This window comes from Colias philodice, chromosome 5, assembly GCF_061535455.1.
Source record: "Colias philodice isolate Cphi_HAF_F1 chromosome 5, ilColPhil1 Martin Lab GWU primary, whole genome shotgun sequence".
Lineage (NCBI taxonomy): Eukaryota > Metazoa > Arthropoda > Insecta > Lepidoptera > Pieridae > Colias > Colias philodice.
This window is the reverse complement of record NC_143090.1, coordinates 817,889-845,642: the sequence shown is the minus strand read 5'-3', so window position 1 is coordinate 845,642 and position 27,754 is coordinate 817,889. Positions and strand designations below refer to the sequence as shown.

The following is a 27,754-nucleotide window of genomic DNA, read 5'->3' as shown; positions in this document are numbered from 1 at the left end:
GTATGAAATTAATTGGAAGTCCATTAAAATCATCGGTAAAAAAGTTATAATAAATTAAGTTTGGTATTTATTTTTAAACATTTAACACATGAATTAACGGTAACGGTTGTGTGTAGAGTCTATTAATAAATTTATATATATTTTATAAGTGACTAGCTGCTGAAATGATGATGAAATGATGAAAATTCAGTTACAAATCGTCCCCTTTTAACCTCTTGGGGGTAGAATTTATCAAAATGTTTTCTTAGCGGATGTCTACATCATAATAATAATAAATATCTTTATTTGCTTAAATGTGGTTTACAAGTTATTACATTATAAGGAAAGTATGTAGAGCACATTCGCCAGTTACACTGGCATGCAAACATAGTTTTACAGCTCCGCATAATTAGAAAAAAAATTATATTATATATAGCGGCTATCTGTAGGCTGGTTCACCTGTGCGTTGATAGATATTGTATTATTATGAGTAACATATTATAACTTACGTCTTTTTTGTACGGTAAAGTTCTGTATTTTCATTATAGATATCCTCCCCTTGCTGGGGACATGTTGTATCGCTTTCTTCGGCCCTAACACCATTTTGGACCTGTAACAAGACAAACATACATTAAACATAATTATAATATGACTAGACTAATAGATGTGGTTATAGGGACTAGAAAAAAAAATGTTGTGTGGTTTTATGAAACCACGGTAAAAGTGAAACTGTTCGAACGGTTCCGAACACTGCTTTGTGTAGCGCATGTCGCGTGACGGTCGGCTGCCGAGTAGGTATACCTACTCGGCAGCCGCGATACACGCGACATGCGCTACACAGACCAAAAAGTTTGAGACGATGTAATAAAAGTTTCACTTTTAAAATAAAAAAATAAGAACCAAGACACAGTTACATACATATAAATTCCGTCAGCTAATATTAAAATTAATTTATTAATTATTAAATATACCTCACCCGGTCACCTTCATCAAATTATAACGTTATAACCTTTGTCAAGAGGACTGTTCTTGTTCTTGCGTTGGTACATATTAAAATTATGAAGATTTTAATTCAGATTTATAGAAAAATCTAGATATAATTTAGTAACTTTATATTTATCAAAAGCTTTATATCCAAGAATGGGTATAATTATCCCTATTATGACACTAATATTATTAATGGTTTATGTAAATTATTATTTAAAGGTTTATTTAAAGCCGGCAATACGTTCCCGAATGCTGTGAATTGTCATGGGCGGCGACCATCACCATCATCAAGTGGGTCGCCTGCTCCATTGCCGGGGTTGCAATAAAAAAAAAATTTGGAAAATCCAAAAGTGCACGCCTCATAATTTTTTTTTAATAATTATTTTTTTAAAGTGAAACTTTTATTACATCGTCTCAAACTTTTTGGTCTGTGTAGCGCATGTCGCGTGTATCGCGGCTGCCGAGTAGGTATACCTACTCGGCAGCCGACCGACACGCGACATGCGCTACACAAAGCAGTGTTCGGAACCGTTCGGACAGTTTCAATTTTACAGTGGTTTCATAAAACCACACAACATTTTTTGTTTATTTAATAACAATTAAACCACATCGAATCAGACCCTGAAAAATGAAAGGGTTCTATTCCTGAGCATACTCAAGCGTAAGAGAAAAAAAAAGACTCGATTAGTAAAGTATTTCGGTCGCTATCGTGTTAACAAGAAAAAGGATCCGCACATACAGACACACGGACGTCCGAGACAGAACTTTTTTAAACTGTTTTTTAACTAGTTTAAATAACAAAAATGACATCAAAAATATCATGAATGTTAAAAATAGTGTTTTTTCTTAATATGTGTGTGTATGTATTATCTTACAAGTGCAATGTATGATAGGTACATAAAGACATTTTAAGTTTGAAAAATCAGATGTTTTGCGCGAAGTGACAGTAGTACCCACCTCAACGCTTCGCTTATGAGGCGTGCAAAATGTAAGTTTTAGACATTTCATTTGCATTAAATTGATGAAAATAAAACTATAAAAGTCAATCCTATTACAGCTTTTAAAGAATAGACAAGATTCGGTGAAATTCGGCGAATCAGTTAAATATTATAATATCCGGCTTGCACTAATAAACCTGAAGAATTTCTAAAACGTCATATCTGACCTCAAACATGTATTTATTTGGTTATTTATTATGTTTACGTCCAATATATAACGTTGACGTTTGCCAAAACTTAAGGATGTGTATTATAGATAACGAACAGGTAATTATGCTAAACTTTAACTGGTTATGGGAATTGACGCAAATTCTCAAATGCCAGATTTGGTGCCAGACTAGGTGACTATTATTTTGAATAATTTTAGCGATATTTTTTTAACTGCAAACGAGAAATGACGTGTTTTGTTATAACAATTTTAGCATGTACTTACAAAGTTTTATTGTCAAACAAACGCTTATAACTGTACTTTTTAGAAGTGCTTTTGAATGGTCATATCACTACATAGTATAAAACAAAGTCGCTTTCTCTGTCCCTATGTATTATGGTTAAATCTTTAAAACTATGCAACGGAATTTGATGCGGTTTTTTGAATAGAAAGAGAGATGACCATGAGTTTATAATATTATGTATAACTAACTTTCCGCACGCGGCTTCGCCCGCTTTGTCTAAAACATAATAAATTATATACTAAAACCTTCCTCTTGAATCACTCTATCTATTAAAAAAAAACCGCATCAAAATCCGTTGCGTAGTTTAAAAGATTTAAGCATACATAGGGACATAGGGATTAGGGACAGAGAAAGCGACTTTGTTTTATACTATGTAGTGATGATTGTATAAAATTTTAATGAACATGCCCAGGCGTTGAAATTACGGTTATTAATGTAGGTACCAAAGCTTTTGTTAACCGTTCAAGTTAGAATGAAGTGTTCAAATGAAACCATTACTAATTCGATTACTTTTTGGTTTAATTAAACGAATAGCAACAGTTGTACAGCTTAATGGATTTCCTATTTATAATTTCGAACAACCTATTATTTTACATAATTTTCCTGTCGTAATTCATGCTTAAAAATTAAAATGTATATAAACTGGTTTTATTATAATTATTTCAAGTTGCCATAATGTACCGCGTCACAGATCGTATGACACCGGTTTTAAACCCGTTTATTTTGCGATAACAGATCACAGAGATACGCTTTTATTGAAGTGACAATTAGCGCTTTGTTTTTTATGTAAATATGATACTTTACGTATGTCATAAATAATAAAAACCCGGTTCTATTTTTTAGGCATTTTGCGTTATTTTTTCGCGTTAAACTCACCGACTTACGTGACTAGTTTTTAATTGTTGATCACGCAAATCTGTGCAAAACTGGACTGATAATAAATGCCAATGAATATCAAGAGAATTAGCACAGGATATTAACTTATTCGAAGTTTTTCTAAGATGTTTTTTGAGTACAGAGAACTATTTTTGGAGAGACGCAAACTATAACATTACGAAAGAACCATAATCAAGTTATTGTTGCTCAAATGCCAGAGTAATTTGACTAACACTATTATGATTAATTGTATATTATATTTACGAGTATACAATATTATAAATGTATAATTGTATTGTAATAGGTATGATACCTAAACACAAATGAAACACGATTTATAATCCATCAAGATAATCGCATATATACTTTTACAAATTAATTTTTAAATTGTATACACGTACCTACGGAATAAGGATGCTAAACTACATGAATCCTATCTCATCCTCTACACATTATTCGAGTCTTTTCAAGTGGACATTATTTTGTCGAATAACAGTATCATTTCTAGAATCGATTAGAGTTTTAATCACATCACTACATATTATATTATTGTTTTTATTTTAATTTTACAATGTATTACGTAGTAACTGCATATTTGTTATTCCAAGACGCTGGGTCTTTTATCATGTAAAGAAGCTATTGAGCATTTATTTATATTTTTTTATAAATGTCGGTGAGACGATTGAAGTCAATAACATCTGCTTTTAACACTAAAACGCTAACTATTGCACCAAGGAAACACTAAGAAGGCCTAGACCAAAATACAGTAAACAATCATAAACAGCGATAAAATTCAGCATACATAACAGTACAAGTATGTTAAAAGAACGTGTTTTTTTATGTTTGAATAAGTAGGTATATTCTTTGAAATGCTCTACTGACGAAATAACAGAACTTTGAATTTTGAAATATGAAACTATACATTGTGAGTTGTGAGTTGTGACGATTAACATATTGTCTAGAGCAGAGTATAAAAGCCATCCACATACACTATAGTTTATTAGGCGGCTTTATCACTTAGCTGTGGTCTCTTCCAGGCAACCGGGGCCAAAGCTGTAAGCAGCTTATATTATAATGTTTAATAATTGTTTGCTTTTGCATCCGTATGAAGTCGTGGCAGTAATATTCTATAAATTAACTACAATTAAAGCAATAATAAATCATATTTAATGCGCAATATAATAAAGTTAAAATGGTTTCAAAGATGTGCTAATTGCATTTAGTAATTTATCGTTATTATTGTGGGAAACACTTGCATTATATTTATGCTAGGTGATAGAAAATAATTATAGTATATTTTTATATTTAAACAAATAACAATTATAATAATGTATTTTTCATAATCTCTTACAAAATCGATACTTAAAGAATAAAGCTTGTTTGCTTGCACGCGCTGATCTGGAACTACGGGTCCGATTTGAAAAACTATTTAGTGAGACAATAGACAGCCTATTTATTGTAGAGCGGAGCAATGCGGGTAAAACCGCGGGGCACAACTGGCACAAATATTAAATTATATGCCGATTTTCATGTTTATTCCAACTAATCTACGATGTTAGGCATCAATTTGATTTTAATCGTATTAAACGTCCAAAACAGACCAATTACTTTTTTATCCATTGATATTTGATACCTACGTGATACTTATTATAAAGATATTATTATTTTGTAGATAATTAATCGATAACAAATTAATGATATGCTATGTCTTATTCATTGAACAATAATAGTTTTATCTCCTTTTAATTTATTTCTAAATCCCATACAATGAGCATGACACGTGACTACATTCCTGTGTTCAGATTTCTTTAGTCAGAGAGCTGGTTATACTTTATTTTAAATTGTTGAATATTTCGAATTTCGGTCACCAAGAGACTGAATAAAATAACGTGATGGTTCCACATAAATCATCGCATTACTAACAATAACAAACATGATATTGAAAAAAATTCTAATTTTGATAGGTTTTTTTCGCACAACTAAACGGAATCGGCTTGAAAACGGATTAAGTATGACTGGGAATTACCATTATTTGTATATAACTGCGCGAGCATAGCCTGTGGATGAAGTTTGTAGTAATATATGCTTAACTTATTTATACCTAGTGCCTTTTATACGAATCAACGAATGACGGAATCGATTTAATTATATCTAGCAGATACAAAAATGTGGCTAAGATGGTTTAAGTATTGATATAAAAATTCACCACTGCCTCCTAGACTACAAGCTATTCAACCAATTGAGATTCAAAGCACAAAACGTCCAGTTAAGATTATACGTACAAAAGAATTATGTTAATAGCCGAGTAAAGTTATATTCAAGGATATAACCTTTTGCAGATAAATAGCCATTATCTGCACTAATACACCCTGTCAATATAAATGCAATAATGTGTTTGTTTGTTTGTCTCTTTGGTACTCATTCATACTATAACAGCTGTATTATGTATTATATTGTGTTGGTTACGTTTAATAATATATCAAGTTGAAATTATCCTTATTGGGTTATTGGATTATGTAATTTGTACTTATGATTCAATTTAAAGATAAGTAGATGATCGAATATTTTCCTGTCAAAATATGGTTACATTTTGATTCCTCTTCTTCTTCTTCTTCTCTTAATTAATGATTTTGATTCCTCAAGGAATGTAATACAGAATCCTCTACACGCTAAAGAAGAATTTATGAAATACCTAATATATGAAAAATATTGAATGGGCAAAATAAACTTATTGCTTAACATAACCGTAAGCTTTTCCTCAGTTAGGAAAAAAACTATCATGTAACGAACAAAAAACATTTTCATTATTGTAAGTCAAGAAAACTTTATTCATGAAATGTGTCTACTTACGTCATGAAATTAATTATTAAAATTATTATATAGTGCTTGGAGTCAATGATTCATTTATTTCGTGTATTATCTACATTGTTTACAATTATTTTGATTAAACAGAGCACACTCACTTCCGACTTCATACAAATTCATAATTTTATAAAAGTAGGACAGACTTTTATTTGATAAGTATTTTTTTAAGACTCCAAGTTCTTAAAACGCTTGAAGTATATTTTATTTGCGAATAATAATCATTTTAATTGGTTTATTTTTAATCTGCTATAAACGTTTGTTTTATTTTTAGTTGTGTTATTTTAACGCGAAAAATACTTGACGAAATTAATTAAAACCACCTAAAAGTAAGTGTATTTATCTGTGGCAGGTATAAGGTATGGTCAGGATTTTTATAATATACTAGCTAACCGCCCGCGGCTTCGCCTGCTTTGTCTAAAACCTAATAAATTATATACTAGAACCTTCCTCTTGAATCACTCTATCTATTGAAAAAAACCACACCAAAATCCGTAGTAGTTTTAAAGATTTAAGCATACAAAGGGACATAGGGACAGAGAAAGCGACTTTGTTTAATACTATGTAGTGATGATCAATGACTGCAGTCTGCAACTGCTTAAGTCATACGAGTAGTAGTTTATGCCAACCATAGTTTATCAATAAAATGCACCTACTTAAGAATTTGAGTATAACAAATCTAAATCGAATGGTCAACGTTTGCCCATTCTACCTTTAGGCCCTGCATCTGAGGTCAACAAACGACCTCAGCTCAACTAACAGTGGGTTCAATTCCTGACATTTGCGAGTGGTCAAGGTTCAAAAATGAAACAAATTACATTTTAACTAACTGTTGAGTAATGTTATTGCGCTATGAAAACTATTGGTAAATGAACATGTATGATAATTTTCCCATGATTAAAGAAATTATAGGGGAGCATGATTAAGTTTTAACTTTTAACGTATCAAAGGTCAATCTATGGAACTACAGCATATTGTATTTCTCGACTTGAAATATGAATGCATCTTATCTACACTTTTTAATACGAAATTATTTTTTTTTAATATTTTTTTGTGTTTTTTACAACGAATAAATTTAATATAAATGCTATAAATATAACAAATAAATGTTACTTTTTCCCCACATGGGATTTAAACAAACCTTTAAAATTTAACACGGATTAATAAGCCATAACAAAAACTAATACATCAATTATCATGTGCTAATTGATGACATAAGTAAATAATAAGTGTGTTAGATGCGCCAGCGCATCGGAGCGTTGAAAAATTTCGCTTTTTACGTAACCCCACGAGTTACGGATATACTGAATTGTTATCAAACAAAAACAATGAATTATTGATAATTTTCTTTGCTATTTTCTTTATATATTGGTTACAATCAATGAGCTAATATTACGAACTTTTAAGTAGGTGAAAAATCTGTGCCTCCAGTGAATAAGGGAATAACTCAAAAACAGCACTTTTCAGGAGAGACAAAAAACTATATATCAATACTAAATCTTTATTAATTCAAAATTTTAAGCTTGTATGTGTAAGATATGATGTTAGACTATATTTTTACATATGAACACATATTGTAACAACCCCATAAATATACTTTTTTCGTGTTTTTTTGTAGTTGTGGCCTTATGAACGAGTACTTCATGGAATAACTCAATGTATTCACATAATTTTTTTTTTACTCTTTGCAATATAACGACTTATGCCCTTATGCACTATGTTCATAATCGCACAACACGACTTATATTATTGCCAGTTTTGGTTTTATAGAAATGATGTGACTTATTATGCTTGAAATTTGTGTACTTTATGACTCAATTGAGGCATTTTAGTGGAAAAACTATGCACGTAGCTTGAAAAACGAATGATATCAACGGGTTTTTTTATCGTTATTAGATAATAAAAACAAAACAACATTTAGGTATTTATGCATTTAACCCTAGAAGTCCAATCTACGTAAATTTGACGTATGAACTCTTTTATATTTACCATCGAATCGCTGCAAAATCCAGAACCAACTTATTAGCCGTCGAGACCTAGCAGTACACAGTTGGCTCATCCAGGTAAATTCCGCCATTTGGTTGTAAAGAGGATGTTGTGCGTCATTTTGACGTATAATTGGGCTTTTCGTAACTTTTAAAATTGTTTCAAATTTTTATTTTGTGATTTATTTGAATATTTTTTTTCCAAGTCACGTTTCACATGATATCTATAGTATTATACTATAGATTGAGTATAAAATGGGATCCAGACAACTTTTATACTAGGACGAAAAACCTTCAATTTTAGTAAATGACGATTATTGTCCTCCGCTGGATTTGGACTTCAAGCAAAGGGCTTGGGTGGCTGAAGATGTTGTCCGGAGTAAAACCGAATATGTTATGGGGTTTTGTTACCCATGTATAATGAAAGTCGTAGATTGTAAAATAAACCTTTAATCGATCTTTCAATAATACAGTGCTATACAATGTTTCACCAGTCACCACAATGAGTCTAGTCTGTACAGGTTAGCAGGAGACAATCATTGAGTATTGGTATTAATTACGTATCAACTGCGTATTGCGTTTTGCGTATTAACAGCTATTGTCCTAGTGAAAATGAATCGTCGAATCAATTTAAAATTCGATCAAGTGCGTTCCGTTTCGGAACGCCACAGATAATAAAATATAGATAATAAAAGTGGCAACGCCACAATGTCATGGTGGTATACATTGAGGATACAAGCACTATAAAGAGATAAGAGAAGCCCGAAAACCATACGTATGTTCAGTTAATACAGGAAAAGTTATAGGTGGTCAGTTGCGATATTTTACGGCATGATATAGAATTTTAACAATTTCTATATCATATAATATCAAAATAATGTAGATAAATAAAGAAAATACCGCAAAGATTTTATGAAAAAATTAAGCACAGATTAATTAAGACAGGCACGCACTTTGAAGAGACTCTCCGTGACAATAGCCCAATTTTTTCAAAATATGTGGTACCAGAGTATCCATAAAATTTTTACGAAAATGCAGGACCAAAGAAGTATCGATATTGCGGATTTTTTTCCTATAAAAAAGGCAAATTAACAAAGCACAGTGGCTAAAACGCTATATGCGGAGAAAACAATATTCATAATTGTCAAGACTGGTTATAAATACTTTTTTTTATGCGACTATTATAGACTATAGTATTATTGTCTTGATTATTGTTGTTAGATAATTTATTTGAAAAAAGATTAAAAACGAGTTATTTTTTAAAAACTTACCCAATTATAAGAAGAAAATATAAGTTTAACATTTTTGTTGGCTTTTTTTAGATGATTCAATCATCGTTCTGTATTTATATAAACAAAGAGTATAATATCATTAAATGCACTTAATGTGTTAACTGTATTTTTAATATCTATTGCAAAAAATAGTTAATTTCCATAGAAATATATTAGTATCCCAAGTTAACTGATAAGTACCTTTTTTAAAAAATATAAAGATTTGTTGCTGCAGATTTATTGAACAAACGATTTAAAAATAATAAGGAATAGTGTGTGTTGTTTCCGTGCAGTATTCAATTAATAGACCAATAGCAACACGGCATTAATGCCAAACTGTCTCATGTCGTCACTTGAACCAATGACACTAAAAGAGTTATTCCTTTATGCTCATGTTAGAAAAATGACACAAATGCGTTTATACCACAGTTTATACTAAAATAGTGTTAGGACTGATGGAACAAAATGAATTAAGTCTTTATTCAAAAAGTATAACTACACATACGTCTTTGTGTTCGTGGGTACTTTTGACTCGAGACTAATAGTTCCTTTGCGATTGCCTAAAATGATGGATAAGGTAACTTATACCGTTAATCACACCCTACTTATACCGTTTGGGTCATTCGAAAAAATGGGTTAGGACGCAGCTAGAGATATGACCTTTTGATATGTTGTGTATTTTGACGAGCTGAATCCAATGGTGCAATAAAAACCAAAGGGAATAACTCGTCTTACTCCCTTATTCACTGGAGGCACAGAAATATGTAACAAATTTGATGTATTCGGATGTAAATACGCAGCCCTTCAACCATTCTGTGTGAAAATTCCTTTTAAAATAATCCGGGATCAATTTCAATCATCATCAATCATTTAGATGGAATACATTATTAAAATACCAATAGGTATCAGGTGTCCTTTATCCTACCGCATTAGCAATTAGGACCTCTACGTCATTGCAACTTAAAATTTATAATCCTTTCAACAGACTTCAAAAAAGAAGAGATCACCTGGATTTTTTTTGTATTTGTCAACTTGACACTTTCGACTGGGTAAAGCGATTTTTATGTTTTTTTTTTTAATTTGATAGCTGTTGCCTTCCGGTTGGTCCGGTCCTATTAAAATTTTGTCTGATTCTGACAATTTGATGGCAGTTTAGAATTTCGTTAGTAAATAATATATCAAGCTATCGATCGATACGTAGAAAAAAAAATCATCTATTTTTATCATCGTGTAAAATATATAATAACTCAGACAATTTGGCTAAAATTTTATAGGTATCGTGACCTTTAAAACCCGTCTTCATTCATCACAAATGAACGTTCAATTTATACCAGAGCTAGATATGATTTGACTCAAAGCCTACCTAATAACTGCCTTGAAGTTGGAACTAACAATTTAAAAGCGATTTTAGATCCAATGACGTGCTTTGCAAAAAATAAACAAAATTGTATGAAATGAGGCTTTTTTGGGGTAAGTTATTTGTGTTTGGTTGGCTTGAGTGGATATTATATGTAGCTATATTGTATAATATGGCATATATCATAAATGAATAATATAATATTATTTGGAAAAAATACACTATAACAGACAAAAAAAAGTTGTTTTTGCGTTCAATAAGTTATACAAAAATGGAATATATATGATAAACCGGCTCCCATTGGCAAGTTAGTGTCCAAAAATTAATATTTATCCCAATTCCAACGCATACTTTTATTTAAAAATAATAAATACATAATTATACTAAATGGTTGATGGTATAATAACCGAATTCGTCTCATCTTACCTTTTTAAGGCTTTATAGGAAATAAAGAGTTATCATAATTATTGACGAATGCCCAGTTTTTTCGATTCAGTAATTTTTCGGTAATTTCGTGCCTCGTTAACCTTTACATGTCGTATTGAGCTTTAAGAAATTAAACATTATATTTTATATTTATATTTAATCTATACATAATGTTGATGTCTAGATACTAGTATAGTATTATATTATCTGTCTTCACAAATATTTTTTGTTAGAAACACATTATCTATACTAATATTATAAAGCTGAAGAGTTTGTTTGTTTGTTTGAACGCGCTCAACTCGGGAACTACTGGTCCAATTTGAAAAATTCTTTCGGTGTTAGATAGCCCATTTATCGAGGAAGGTATAATATATCATCACGCTACGACCTAAAGGAGTGGAGCCACGGGGGTGAAACCGCGCGGAGCAGCTAGTTATTGATGTAAATAGTCGAAATGTGGTTGAAGTCGCAAAACCGCATATTTTGATATTGAGGAAAAATATACATCGAATTTATAGTTCATGCTTAATCAATGTGATTAGTACCTAATGCTATCCACATGTTCCTTCACGTGAGAATGAGTTATTAATATCTTTTTGTTTTTTTTTTTATTCTCTTAAGTACTTAATTCGTAAAAATATAGACAGGTGTGGAAATTTTTGTAGGACTATAGGTATAGTAAAAAGACCAAAAAAATGTTCATTTTAAATGTTTCGTATGTGTATTTATTTTCATTTAACAAAAGTATTATACAAGTACTTTTATTAAACGAAAAAAAACGAGGCACGCACGAGGAAAAATAGAAATCATATTTTTTCTTTATTGCATTTTGAAATTAACTTCCTATTTTAGTCGTAACGATTTTCATTAGAGATAAAAGTCGACCGGCGTTTTTTATTCTATAAGAATTATTTTTTTTAGTAGGTATTCTTATAGTATTCTTTTGGTTTTTATTGTAAATTTTTGAACTCTATTTCTGTTTTGAGTTAATATTAAAAAATAAATTCTAGTGAATTGTCTTCTGAGGAGAAGAGAGGAAGCAAATGAGAGAAGAATTAAGATCATTCTAGCTGAATGTTCTTCTGTATTATTTGCTATGGACTCAAAAGACAATATCAAGCAGTTTAGGTATTTCTGAATTAGAAGTTTATTTGATTAAAGATGGAGAAATCTTGTCACATACACAAAAATATTTAAGGAGAATTTAAGCATGGTTTGAGTAACGTCAAATACTCAATTCAGAAACCGGCCGGCCGTAAATATCGTGTCAATGTTTCTATAACTTTATTCTTGTCGTATAAATGACGTTTACGTTTTAAAATTAACATTAGATGACTAGAATTTGAAGACGTGTTTCGTATTTTAAATGAGTTTGTATAATTATTACGCCATTTACCAATAATTCATTGAATATGCATATATTTATTGCGTGAACGGTGGAAACCCTTTGATAAGCATCATTTTCTCTTTTATAGAAGTTTATTATAAATAATATTATATATCATCAATAGGTACTCTATTTTTCATTTCTGAAGTACTTTTTAAATTCACAGAACCTTTTTTTATACCTTATGTTCAATTATTGTTTCTCTGTAACTTTAGTGCTACGGAACTGACTTTAACTTTGAGATTTTACGACACCTATGTTATAAATAAAACAAACTTCAAACATAGTATTATTCTCTCAAGCTCTAATAGACTATCATTTATAGGTATTGCAATTCAATAAACGTAGCCGTTACATTGCAGGCCATTTTTCGAAGTCGGCTACAAAGTATACATCGATTCATTTCCCAAGTGATTACATAATAAACAGTTTTCTTATTAATTTATACAAAATAAATGACAAGTTTCCACACTAAAATAGTGAAATAACGAAAAATGTAAAACAAACGTTGTTTACTTAACTTTTAAGGTCAATGACCTGTAATCAAGAAGGTCTTTGATAACTTTTGTGTATAAAATATTGATTCATAAGAAATGAGATTTATTGAGGAGAAAGTTTATAAACAAATTATTTCCTTTGTTCGTTGCGGGGAAGATCATTTCTTATATTGATCCAATAATCTTTACTAAATATTTATCCATTAATTTTTTCAATTATTTATGTACATACTAGTACCACAGACTAATAATAATATACTACGTCTAGTACTATAACAGGATAAAGTTTATTAATTTATAAGTTTATGATGTGTTAGAGGAGAATATCTGGATCTACTCTACTGAACTGATTTTAAAAATGATTTTCCCAAAAGAAAGTCACGCTATCTACGAGTGTTATATATTATTTCGTTTTATCACGGGTCAACTCTGTCGTGAAAAATAAAATAAAGAGAGTTTTAGTTAGCTAAATTAAAACCTGTGTTAAAATTAAACATTTATTCAAAGAGATAGGGAAGATTATAAATATTTTTCCATCAAGATAACTGCTTATGCCGGCTACTCCCGAACCTGCCGCAGCCCGCAGGGCAATATTGGAGTTGCACCCTAATTGGCTCCTTAATTGTAATGTGTATAGGCAAGCAGGGGCAATTTTTAAATTGGATTCTTTATTTCTTTGGCTTTTTAATTACTCCGACTGCCGTGCATCCGGTATTGCCCCTGCGGCAGGTATGTGAGTAGCCCGCTTAATTAGTCCTTTTGCAATTTTTTTTGTATGACGAATAGAATGAAATTGATACGATTTGAAAATAATAACTATAGGTAGAGTTTCTTGCACGCTCTACTTTGTAGAGACTGCTTTCTGGTAGCTATGTAATTAAAGATTGAAAAGCGCTTCTAAACAGTCTTGATTGTAAATATATGTTTGAGTTTGATGCTATCAGGATCAAATACACGATAGACTCGGTTTTTTGAAAGAATAAATTAAAATAATTTGGAAAATCCAAAAGTGCACGCCTCATAATTTTTTTTAATAAATATTTATTAATTATTATTTTTGTTTATTTAATAACAATTAAACCACATCGAATCAGACCCTGAAAAATGAAAGGGTTCTATTCCTGAGCATACTCAAGCGTAAGAGAAAAAAAAAGACTCGATTAGTAAAGTATTTCGGTCGCTATCGTGTTAACAAGAAAAAGGATCCGCACATACAGACACACGGACGTCCAAGACAGAACTTTTTTAAACTGTTTTTTAACTAGTTTAAATAACAAAAATGACATCAAAAATATCATGAACGTTAAAAATAGTGTTTTTTCTTAATATGTGTGTGTATGTATTATCTTACAAGTGCAATGTATGATACATAAAGACATTTTAATTTTTAAGTTTGAAAAATCAGATGTTTTGCGCGAAGTGACAGTAGTACCCACCTCAACGCTTCGCTTATGAGGCGTGCAATTATTTTGTTATTAAAAATTTAAGTTGTTTTGTTTTTCTTATGAAATTTAAATGTAGGAAAAGGATTATTTTTATCATTTTAAATGCATCATCAGTCAACATGTATGAATCACCTAAATCACGTCGAAAAAATTAACTACAGAAATATTTGACGTTATGAATTAATTTATTATTTTTTAGATAACGTTACATAACAAATTTATATTCAGAAATAAATCAAAAACTATGTTTAGTGAATTATAAAAAATAGTCTATAAAATTATACTGAAATACTAGCTTCTGATTTATTGTTAAATAAAAAATCATATTAACATACAAGAATATCTTGATTATTTTAAAGTTACCTGTTATATTGATCTTTTGCTTGGGTTTCAACTTTCAAGTCTGGACCCGAGTCAGTGGATTTGCAAACAAGTAATACTTACAAGACTTATATATACATGTAATTGACTTTTTTCAATCCTTGGTTAAAACTTATCCGTCCAATAAAGTATTACACGATAATATTAAAATGTCACCTGTAAACTGTCAATTGCGTGCAATAAGAATACATTTTGGAATGGTAGTTTTATACGTTATTCGACGAATAAGTTTTAACCGAGGATTGAAAAATCAGCTCTTACTTAAACAAAGTCACTGCGTTTTCTGCGTTTACTGCGTTTTTTCTACCGAACTATTATAAGTTATTTCTATAGAAATCTACTCGTAAAAAACATTTTTCTTATAGTATTATGAATGAAGGAATTCAGTTTTAAACAATGTAAACCACGCCTTAAAGTAAACTGTAATATGAGTTCAAAGTGTTTTCTTATTTAGTTTTCACACTAAGGTTTTCTTAAAGCTAAAAGCATTTACTAAGGATCTTTAAATCTTACCTAATCTAAACCCAAGAAGGTTTGTGATTTTTATAAGATCCAACTTAGGTTAGGTTTAGGAATTTGGCAGGATCTCCTGACGTTTTTTCTTATTTTTTATGGGAATCCCCGAACCCACAGATTGCAGATTTATTAATTAACTGTAGTCTGTATTAAATATAAATTATTAACAATAAATTAAAATTTATCAAAATTTTCGATGTATGTAGGTATGTAATAAGGTGAAATTGTAATATGTGCTTCTGCGTTTTTTGTTTGGTATCATAACTCCCAAAACAACGAACCGGTATAAATTAGGTTTTTCTAAAATGAAATATATCTACATGTTTGTTAAAATTATTAATGTTTCATTTTAAAATTTTCTAACAATCGACAAACAATCAATAGCTTGTATTTTAAATTAAATTATAATTTATATACAATGAACGTATAGTTTTGAATTTATTTGCATATTTTTAGAAATATTATTGGCTTTTAGAAGTGCATTATTATTGGGATGGTGTGTAAAAACTGAAACTTTTCTCATCTAAAAGTATGTCCACATAATCCTAACATTCAATTATTATTTATAGCAAAAATGTAACCCAGAAAAAATTATATTAATTAAAATTTAGAAAGAAATGAAGAAAAAACATTTATTTAAATAGGCTTCTCTAAATTAAAGTAAAATGACGATAATATTGTAATTAATTTTAAATTAACATAAAAATTAACACCTTTTTATCCTCACAATTTTACGTGAAAATTAAATAAAAACACCTACAAATTAATCACACCAATTAACAAAAAACACCGCAATAAAAAAAATGTACTCACCAATAATTTTTACCTGTATCACAAAACACACACAACACACAGGTATTATCACTGAACGGTACAGAGGCGCACACACACAGCGCAGTCGCGGTGGACTGCGCGCGCGCAGACCGCTTACTCTATATAAAGTCTATTGAGATCCCGATACGCGTTGCCGCTTCATTACATGTAGTCTATTATTTATTTATTTACATGGTCAAATATCTAGAAAAATGATTAGAACTGTTTATTTGTATAGCGAAATAAATCAGTTAGGAAATTTAAATATAGTTAAAAAACACGCTTTTGACCGATCCCGGATAAGTGTATACCTAGTTTGAATTAAATCTGTCCCGCCCGTTTGGGCCAAAATCGAAACTAAAGTAGTCGGTTTTACACAAACATACAGATAGAGCTAATAAAAGCATGTTAATTTTTTTCAGTATATGCTTTTTTTTATAGTCAAAGATCCCTTTGTTTCCCTAGTTTTCAATAAAAGAGAAAAGGTTTCATTTATTCACACTTGGCTAAAATCACTACATAGTATAAAACAAAGTCGCTTTCTCTGTCCCTATGTCCCTATGTATGCTTAAATCTTTAAAACTACGCAACGATATAGATAGAGTGATTCTATAATTTATTATGTTTTAGACAAAGCGGGCGAAGCCGCGGGCGGAAAGCTAGTTAGATATATTCACATCTCGTTGTATAGAATAACAAATTAATCGTGACATAAATCCGGTGTACAGTTTCTATTTCCGAATGTATGTCTGTCTCATAAATTTTCGCTATGATAAGAATATTATTTAGGTAAAAACATCTTTATATCATTTTTATAGTTAAATAGGTTTCCGCCCGCGGCTTCGCCCGCGAAATCAAAGAAAAACCCGCATAGTTCCGGTTCCCGTGGGATTTCCGGGATTGCGTCATTTTCCCGGGATAAAAAGTAGCCTATGTCCTTTCTCGGGTATCAAAATATCTCCATACCAAATTTCATGAAAATTGGTTCAGTAGTTTAGGCGTGATTGAGTAACAGACAAACAGACAGAGTTACTTTCGCATTTATAATATTAGTATGGATAAAACAGGTATTTTAACAAATGTCTAATCTCTCTCTCTCTCTCTCTCTCTTCAGCCTTTTTCCGTCCACTGTTGGACATAGGCCTCTCCTAAGGCACGCCATAGAGCTCGGTCTTCAGCTTTTTGCCGCCAATGTCTAATATTATGTAGCAACATTCTGGGTTAAAAGTTCCATAACATTTGATACTATAAAAACCACTCAAAAGTATCCTTTTAAATAAATGAAATGGCAATAATTATCAAACATAATCATGTATAAAATTGATATATGTATTCAATTTTTTTTACTATTAACGACTGACATTTTTTCTTTGCTTGGTAGTTTTTATTGAGATTTTCATACAATACATCACCATTTTCCAAGAATTACTTCGTCATAAAAACTATGTCTCGACATTAATAATTATTTATACAAAAACATGAACAAAATAAGCCGAGTGCAATAATCAATGGAATTACAAATTACTTTTTCGATTCATATTTTTAACATAATAAAAACTGTATGAAAGGAAAACGATTTCCTCCTGAACGAAATTTATACTAATATTATAAAGCTGAAGAGTTTGTTTGTTTGAACGCTCTAATCTCAGGGACTACTGGTCCGATTTGAAAAATTATTTCGGTGTTAGATAGCCCATTCATCGAGGAAGGCTATAAGCTTATATATCATCACGCTAAGACCAACAGGAGCGGAGCCACGCGGGTGACACCGCGGAGCGCAGCTAGTCTCTCATATAATTTAGATTCATCAATGTTTATACATATTATTATTTATTCCTGTATTTTTGTTTGTATAATGATTTGGAATAATCTAGTTAAATATTGATACAATATTTTTTTCTAAACCTTGAAATGCGTGAAACAGTTTCTTGAAATCAAATTCTGTGTGAGATTAGTCATGTACTACCAGCTTTATATTTGCTTGTTCAATTATTTGGCTTTGTAGCCAACGAAGGTAATGCGGTAATATTGTAAAAATCATAGTTATATTACATCCAAGATAACTCTAGGTTTATTTTAACTTATCATCGTTACAACTTTATTGTCACTTTGATAAAAATAGATGAAGATATTCAATACTAATTGAATTCCCGTGACATGTACAAAAGTGAATAGACCATTGCGCTTACATTATTTTGTTACAATATTCCATTTATTATAATTTAGTCACAAGTTAATTTTTTTACTTAAAAGCTTCATTACTTAGGTTGAATTTTTTTGGTAGGGCCAAAAGTGTCAACGACATGATGTTTTGTTTCAAACGGTAGAGTTATGCCTACATTTGCAAGAAATATCCATGTATAAGTACGCAGATCTTTTAAGTTTAATCGATGCATTGTTAAACATTCTAGTTTAATGTTTTATTGCTTAGATACTAGCTTTTCTACCGCGTAACCAATTAAAATTAATGAAAAACACTCATTGCAAAATTTAGGTTCTCATTTCTATTTGTAGGCTTGTACTTTACTAGTTCATCATTTAACTTAATGTATAAGAAACAGTCGGTCAAATACAAAACTTTCCATTGACGTACATATAACTTATGGTAAGTAATTCATCATCAACTAATAGCTCATCGAGTCGAAATACTCGTATTGCCAAAGGTAATAGATACCACACCCTCTGACGCAAATGCTCGATCCACTGCGCCAATCTATAGATACGCAAATCTTTAATGTTTGTTATTATATAGAACAGGTCCTATCGTTTGATAGACAGGTTCAAACATCAACACGGAGCCGAAATTAATATGTGATGTTGAAATAGATAATATTTTTATGACGGCAGCAAAAGGTAACATTCTTGAATATATGGACGGGCCAGATGGAGCTGATGAGCGGGTAAAATCTTTGAAACCTCAAAAGTGTGCTGTACCGACGCCTTCAAAATGGTTGTAAGTGCAGTTATATTATGTTTGAAGAAACCGCAGTTTTGTTTCTATCGACGCACCATCGTTCGAAAACGATTATACGTTTTATCCGCTATCTCCATCTAGCCCGTCTGTCCCCTAATAGGGGATGAAAGTTAGAACTAATTGATTATATGTAATTAATATTTAGTTCATACTAATGGATGTGGCATTGTTTTCATTCATCCGGCTTTAATCACTGGTCGGCAACCACAAAGTAAACAATATTGGTAATTAAGAAAACATCTAATGAGTATCAACATTGTTATCACAAATGTTTATTTTTGGTTCACCTTTCGAATTCAAATGAAATATAATAAATATTCATTTATACATTAGTAGCTATGTTATGTTCCATATCTACATAGCGTGATGGGTATAACCTTCCTAAAATCGTTAGAGATTGGCGATTTAAATAATATACAACAAAGACTTTGTTGTAAGTATAGTTATATTTTGTTTGTGAATTGTTACCCGTATCTACAAATTGCTTGAATACTATAATACTTAAGGCCCAAGAGATCCACTGAACCTTTAAAGTCCTTAACTCAAATTCAAACTCAAACATTTATTTATTCAATTAGACTTCTTCTAGAAGCACTTTTGAAATATTTTTAACATTTACCACCGATTCGGAAAGCAGTATCTACGGAGAAGAACCGGCAAGAAACTCCATAAATCCTTGATGAAACAATAACGTAAAATACAATACTACCTAAAAATAGTACCTACCTCTTTACTTCCAATATTGCTTTGATAGAAAGATAAAAGAAAGTTCTTTTAAATTTGATAAAAACCTTTCCTAAGTTTGACCCAATCAGATACTATCTATTAATCCCATATACAATATAAAAATTATAATATAAACTATATATTTGTATAAGGAAAATTGGAAAATAAAACAACATAAATATTAACATAATATACAAGTTACCGTTGAAAATACTAATAAACTTCTTAATTAGCGTTTATATTCTATTTGCGTAGGAGTAGCGTCATATTTTATAGCGTGATATTTATTATAGGAATCACACATTTGCGTAAGTAATTTTATAATATTTTTAAAGATTATCAATTATTTCATATTCTTATAGAAACAGATTTATGGTTTAAAGTGGAAACTCGTGGATTCTTAGAACAAGGGTCTTTATTATTTTTGATTATCTTAAGACTCCCACTGTCCGTGATTTCCTTCTTTTTTACAAAATCGCCTTAAGAATTTCAGCGGAACTGTAAGTTTTAATCTAAAATAAATATAACATAGGTATCAAACGAGTTACCACGTTAACATCACATCAAACTACTCACCGAATTTTGATGCGGTTTTTTTTAATAGATAGAGTGATTCAAGAGGAAGGTTTTAGTATAAGATTTATTTGGTTTTCAAAGCGGGCGAAGCCGCCGCGCGGGCGGTAAGCTAGTATTATATAAAATTTTCGTGTCACAGTGCTAGTTACCATACTCTTCCCAAACGGCTGGACCGATTCTCATGACATTTTGTGTGCTTTTTTGGTAGAAAATCTGCCCACATCTATTTCTCATGCACCTAAAATTTAAATTATAAGAGTAAGGTAGAACAATGACTGCCGGGACAGCTAGTCAATATATATTAATAAAACTCAAAGGTGACTGATATAGTGATCTATCAACGCACAGCCCAAACCACTGGACGTATCGGGCTGAAATTTGGCATGCAGGTAGATGTTAGGATGCCTATCCGCTAAGAAAGGATTTCCCGAAATTCTTGCGGGAACGGGGAAAAACGGAGATGCACGTAAAAAGTCGTGGGCGGAAGCTGGTAATTATATAAAACCATAGGTAAGTAAATCATATTGTTTTTGTGCGTAGAGCATTGTTCTTTATTTAATGACAAAACAGTTAGGTCTTTATTTATTTTTTGTAGTTCGGTTTTATGGACGTCTCTATTATACAATTATTTAAGCATTTTCTGTGCATATAAAAAAGCGTTTGTTTCAATTTGAACCCATGTCAGAGAATATTTTTATTTTCATATTATTTTAAATATTATCTCAAAGAGGTACTGTGCTTTTTTCACATAGTGTTATAATTTTTACAAAGATAAATGAAGATATTATGTCTTTCAAATTTTGAAATATACTGGCAAAGCAAACCTTTCCGCTCAGACTGTAGCTTGAGGAAAAGGCAATTGACACATTGAATTCATTCAAATGCAACTATGTATGCTAAAACCTAGAGCCTGGAAGTAAAGCCTGATGTTTGCAAAACCTTATATCAACCGAATTTTGTTTATTGAGACGTACTAAATCTTATTGATATATTTTATAATCCCCGTTGACCTAAAACCTTTGTGTAATACCTACTACAATAGTTTTTATAGCATTCACAGTAAGACCATTAAGTCTTAGGCCGGCTACTCACGTACTTGCTTCAGGGGCAATATTGGAACAATCTCGGTTGGTCGGCAGTCGGAGCAATTTCAGTTGTTCTCTAAATTGCCCCTGCTTGCCTATTATACACATGTCACATAACAATAAAGGAGCCAATTAAGGGTCCAATTTCAAAATTGCCCCTGCTGCAGGTACGTGAGTAGCCAGTTTTAGACGCTGCTCGTATACGGCTCTGTTTGAAATATTAAAAATAATAGCGAAGCGCGAGAATCAATTAGCAACATATTGTCAAATAAATATCCGGGATTTGCCCAAATTTTCCAGCTCGTTTGATACATAATGACATAAGATTTCAAGAAACGTGCGTAATTAAAGTATTGTATGAAAAGAAACTGTTTTTACGTGGTTTTTACTAATCTTCTATACTGTTTGTCATTTGTCATCTAAACTTACGAATTGTACGGTATTAACTGTGGTATTAATTCATTGATAGAGTTTGTTCAGAATATAAGTGTTGTCATTAGTCTTTTGTTATTTAGTTCATAGTGTTTTGATTCGGACAAAAAGTATTGTATTTTTTTATTCACATCTAGGGTTTCCATGATGTTTTAAAGCAGAATTATTTCCAGCTTGGTAAAGTGATGGCACTAAACGATCTATACAGGGTGTCCCACTATTGGTATACTTAATACTAAGCGCGAAGGGACTTGTAGTTTTGCATACACTGATCACGTAAAAAATATTGAAACAACAAAATTACATCAAAAAAATTTTGCTCAACTTTTCCTGAAAATCCATGTTTTCTTCTCTAGCTTCGCGCAGCCGGTATCGTTTCGCTAATGTGAGCATTTTGTCCTTGAAAACATAATCTTAAACGAAAGCTCACGTACTGGTGGCAAAGTTGGGCGAGTGTACACATAGAGTTTTTAGAATTCATCTATTTGAAAAAAAAACTGCGTCTGGAATTTTATAAGTATTTTTTACGTACTCAGCGTATGCAAAACTATACCCTCCTTTGAGCTTAGTATACCAACAGTGGGACATCCTATATATACAGCACTATCATTCTTCCATACTGGAAATAATACTGCTTAGGACATGGTAACTCCATGAATGAAATAGTGGGTTAATAAAATGTAATCAAGGACCCATCGAATGATCGTCATCAACAAACATTACCTACATTACGATGACAGTTCAGTTAACGGTGACCAAAATTTGTATTGCTAATTATTCATATCATGAATAAGACGAATCTATTATGAGTAAATATTTTGGGACATTACTGTTACACTGACCTCAAGCTTTATATGATTATCACACTGCGAATTTTTATTATATTGAAGTTGTTACGTAGACTCGGTGCATGTGTGTGTATATGTTTGCTTGTGTGTGTTTCATCCTCCTCTATCGTAATATGTGCACAATTTTAAGAAATTAATTTATTACTGCATTTGTTTAAAACTAAGTTCCCAAGCATTCACGATCCATTTGCTAATTTACATAAAATTATGTTGTTTGTTTTTAATTAAAACTTACCATTTTTTGTCGCTCACTATATTTAAGAAATTAAATAATATAATAAAATTAATAATTCAATTTCATTTAAGTAATAATTTAAATTATATAATATTATGTAACGTGTGTGTTAGCTCAATCATTTATTTAAATTTTAAATGATATTTGCTTTGTTTTTGACGTGACAACGTCTTATAATTCGATAGAGCCGCGTGCACGCATGAAAAAACATGACTCATGCGGCGTTACCTCGCTCTGAGGCGTTCCATGTAAGGCTTGAAGTGCGAGCGAGAGCGCGGTACGAGCGACAAAGAAGCACAATCGGTCGTTGTCACGTTCAACTATCGTCAGTAAACCGACTTTACAGACAACCAATTTTTGGTGGTTTTAGTTGGTTTAATTCTATCTCTGCCACGATTGATTGAAAGACATTTTTGACTTAAAATTATTTAGGAACTCGTAACTTATAAATCCGCATATATGTAATTTTAATTTGAAAACTTACAGTTTAATCACAGGTTTAATTATTGACAATAGATACCTACCTGTCTTATGCCTTAATATGTATACTTAATTTAAAAAATAAAGCTTATAGGTACCTACTATAATAATTTGTAAAGACTATACTAACTACAGTTTCTAACTATAGTGATATAGTCTACAGTTTCTTTTTAGCTGGGCTGCACGGTTTCACCCGGGGCACAGAATAATAACTAGTAGCCCGGGGGCAAAAGTAAGTATTTTTGAAAGAGTAACAAACATACATAAGTACATTCTTTACAAACTTACCCAATAATAATATTAAGCGGATTAGTAGGAAGTAAGATGTTTAATACGATAACCATTTAAGTAACTAAATTGTTGACAGGAAAACACAGGTAACAGAGTTCTAGAGATCGTCTTAAAGATGTAATACAATCGCAAGGTAATTGCAAATTCTTCCTCCGCGACAAGTAATTGACCCCGTTGTGCTGTTAGTGTCAATTAGCGACATGTCATGGTCTGGATATGTGCACTTGACGTAAATAATACAGTACTTGTGAAGACCCGTATTCAAGTGTATTCTATGACCTCAATTTGGGAGAGTAAAGGCAATCAATAGTATAGAGGGCCTAAATTTCTATGAGCGGCCGTCATTGTAGTACCTAGTAGTTTAAATTGTTATTCATAATCGCCATTCGCCGTATTGGACATTGGTGGCAAACATCGACAATCATTCGTTGGGCCAACACTGACCATTGTGTGGAGAGCCCATAAGATGTGCTCTAAGTGGAGACGCGCTTCTCTAGAAGGTGAAGTTCTTCTCTTTTGAAGACCTCAGAACTTCCATTTCAAATCTTTGAAATCCATCTTGTATGATTAATATTCCAGTACTTAAGTTTCAATATAGAGATATCTTTATTTCCTCAATTCGTAAATTGTACGCACGTTATTATAACACAGCAGTGCCATGTCATTGATGGAACTGTTCTATGAAAAATTACAGTTCTTACACATTTTTGAATGCAAAAGCTAATAAAAAAATATCCAAAAACGGTAGCCCAAAATCGCGATGTCCGCTGCTTTACAGTTTTTATACTTTTTTTGAACATCTATCACACTTTCTGAGGTCGATAACCTGTGACCTGTTGTATTAAGGTGATAATTTTACCAAAAGAAGACAGTGATATTATGTTTGATATAGAATCTGGACCCTAGAAATGCAGTGTGCAGTGGCGGTACGTTCATACAAGCCGAAAAGCCCGGCTTGCCTTAGAAATTCGCTACGAGATAGGAAAATAACCAAATTCACGTTTGAATATTCGCGCGCAATGAGCAATTCATAATTTGCTCCGAAATTCAATGAAAACTCACCTACAATATAATATATAATACGCCTAACATAAAACAATGACGAATTCGAGTAAACTTTTTAATTTCATCCTTCTTCCTATCAGAATAAGGTCGTACCTTTTATTTTGACGTTACAATCTAAATTGGATGGATTATAACATGTAGTTGTCTCGCTTGCACGCGTGGGCTTTTACCGGGCTTTGCGCTCATCTCTTCTAACGTATGAAATTTCGTCTTAGTAGCTACATACCTAGCTATAGAATTCTATAGCAATCTGTATGGAGCCACGGCCCACGATAAAGCCCGGCTTTAACAGTGTGAAGATAGTTACGATTGCGCGAACGAACGTCGTGAATATTATTGTTATTAGGTATAGTTTGTTTGAACGGGTGATTATATCGGTGTAATTTAGGTTATGTTTTTCGAATTTTGTGATAAAATGAGTGTCGCGACAGCAGATTGTGTTGTAAATTGTGATGGTTTGCTTTGTGCTCAGCGGGGGAAAGGTAAAATCCATGGACGTATAAAAAAAGACGGACGGAGTATCGCCTAAACATTGAGTGAAGCCTAGTAATGGCGGCGACACATCCATGTGTGTGTGCCATGTTGCCATGGCAACACTATGGCAACAGCTGTCCTGATGACAATGGCGGCTATATTTTTTTCTATAAATTTTGCCGTAATAATTCTGTCATTAAAACATGAAAGAAATAACTTGCTTCCCTGTGGAATGTAATCCCTTGTGTTTTGTTATTTAAAATTGTACTGTTGCGACACCATTTAACCACGCAAGACGGCATTTTAAATATTTTTTGTGAAACAGTGACGCAGTTAATCAGTCGGTAGTTCACGACGTAATGGCGGTCGACTAGCTTACTATGGTGAGAATGTGTGCGTGTTCATTGTCTTTACACGATCGCTAGCTTACTACGGTGGCTTCACGTTGTTTGTTCGTAAAACGGCGTCCGTCTTTTTTTATACGTCCATGGTAAAATCATTAAACTTTACTGAAAAACATCAATTAATTTCTTCATAAAAACCAACTCCCGATTTGTGCATTACACAAACAGCTAGTAAGTCACATAAACGAAATTTTAATTAAAATATGTTTACGAATTAATCGATTTCATGAATAAGAATTGCTTATAAGCCCCAGCTGTTGAAACTTGCACATTTGGTACTTGGTAGTTACGATTTCTGCTAGTAGGTATAAGGTAGTTCTTCCACGGAGCGTGCTTTCTCATCGTTAAATCGAATTCATAGGTAGGTACGTATTTAAGAAATACACATGGCCAAGAACGCCTAATATTGAATTATCAATAATTGAAAGTTGTTAGGTAATTGAATTCTAAAACAATCACCTACTTTCTTCCGATTCCGATTCCGCTTCCAATGTTATAAAATCTTTCCTTCAGAAGATCGCCGTTTTGAATTATTAGAACATAAATGATTTGTTCAATTTTATTAATAATATAATGTCATACAGTTTAATATAATTTATCGATTTTAATGATAAACGTTTGACTCAACTGTTAGCGGGCGCGCGTGAAAATTTAGAAGATTTGATTCGGTAATTACACAGTGGCCTATATAGGTTTCTAATTCAAGAAAAGGGTACCCAGCAAAAACTTTGAAAACTTTGGGCTTGCCCAGTCCTTACACCCTAGGCACGCCACTGGCAGTGTGGCTATAAAATCTCTATAAATATAAAATTTTCGTACCACAATTTTAGTTATCATACTCATCCGTAATGGCTGGACCGATTCTCATAAAATTTTAAGTGTAGGTCTCGGCCAATATCTATTCTTAATACCCTTGGGCTCTAAGTGATAAGAGTAAGGTAGGGCAACGTTAGCCGGGACAGCTAGTCTATAAAAATGAATGTTCTCAAAGTTTATAGAGCTTGATCATAATATAATATAACGTCCAATAAATATAAATTATATTATTTAATATCCAATTAGCAAGTTCAACGTTGAGAATTATTTAACAATTACGACACAAAAACACATTTACGTAACACCATAGTTAAAATTTATTTTGCATGAAAATATCATTTAAATATTCTAGAACAATTGCACAAATAAGAATAAAATTAGTATTTCTAATTTTTTTTGCACAAATTATTTAAAATCTTAGACATTTAAGCATAAATATTTAAATCAGTCTACATACCTATAATAATAATAATAAATAAATTAATAATTTAGTAATAATTTTGATATCCCACAATACATTAAAGTTCTCTCGAAAGGGCCTCTGCGTGTTGGACCTGTGTCCCCACATAAGCCTTCCAAAGGACCGGGACCTTCCTTATATTACCCGAGTATTATGGAATTTTTAATAAGATGAACGAATGAACGTTAAATTTTATTTATTTACTTCAGAAGTTCGCTTTTGAATCTAGATTACTTAAATCTGTTTTCCAAATCATAGGTATAATATGCAGAGAATATTCATACCTTGCTGTTTGAATTAAATAAGGTTTATCTAGCTGCGAATATATATCTAACTAGCGGTCCGCCCCGGCTTCGCCCGTGGTACATATTTACGTTTTCTCTACATAAAAACCATCCTCGTACTTCAAGGAATATAATAAAAAAAGAATTATCGAAATCGGTTCAGCCGTTCTCGAGTTATGCGCTTATCAACACATTTTGCGATTCATTTTTATATATAAAGATAATGATTATTATGTACCTATTATGTATCTATTATTAGAGAATAGAGTAAATAATCTGAGTCCTACAGAAATAGCGATGAAACATACATTCAAATCTGCATTTTAATACCAAAGCAACATTATAATTCATATTATCACCGAAATACGTGGT

At 31.7% G+C, this 27,754-nt stretch overlaps 1 protein-coding gene across 1 annotated transcript in view; it reads right to left on the bottom strand.

Annotated features, from left to right (window-relative positions):
• The window catches only part of LOC149488210 (scavenger receptor class B member 1-like), a 36,514-nt gene extending 20,224 nt beyond the window's left edge, over positions 1-16,290 (bottom strand). Inside the window, exons 1-2 of the mRNA XM_089695381.1 lie at positions 16,233-16,290; positions 489-589 (exon numbers count right to left, since the gene is read on the bottom strand). Coding sequence (XP_089551507.1) covers positions 489-582 — 94 coding nt within the window. The 5' untranslated portion in view covers positions 583-589; positions 16,233-16,290. The remainder of the gene's footprint in view (positions 1-488; positions 590-16,232) is intronic.
• Between the last annotated feature and the right edge of the window lie 11,464 nt (positions 16,291-27,754).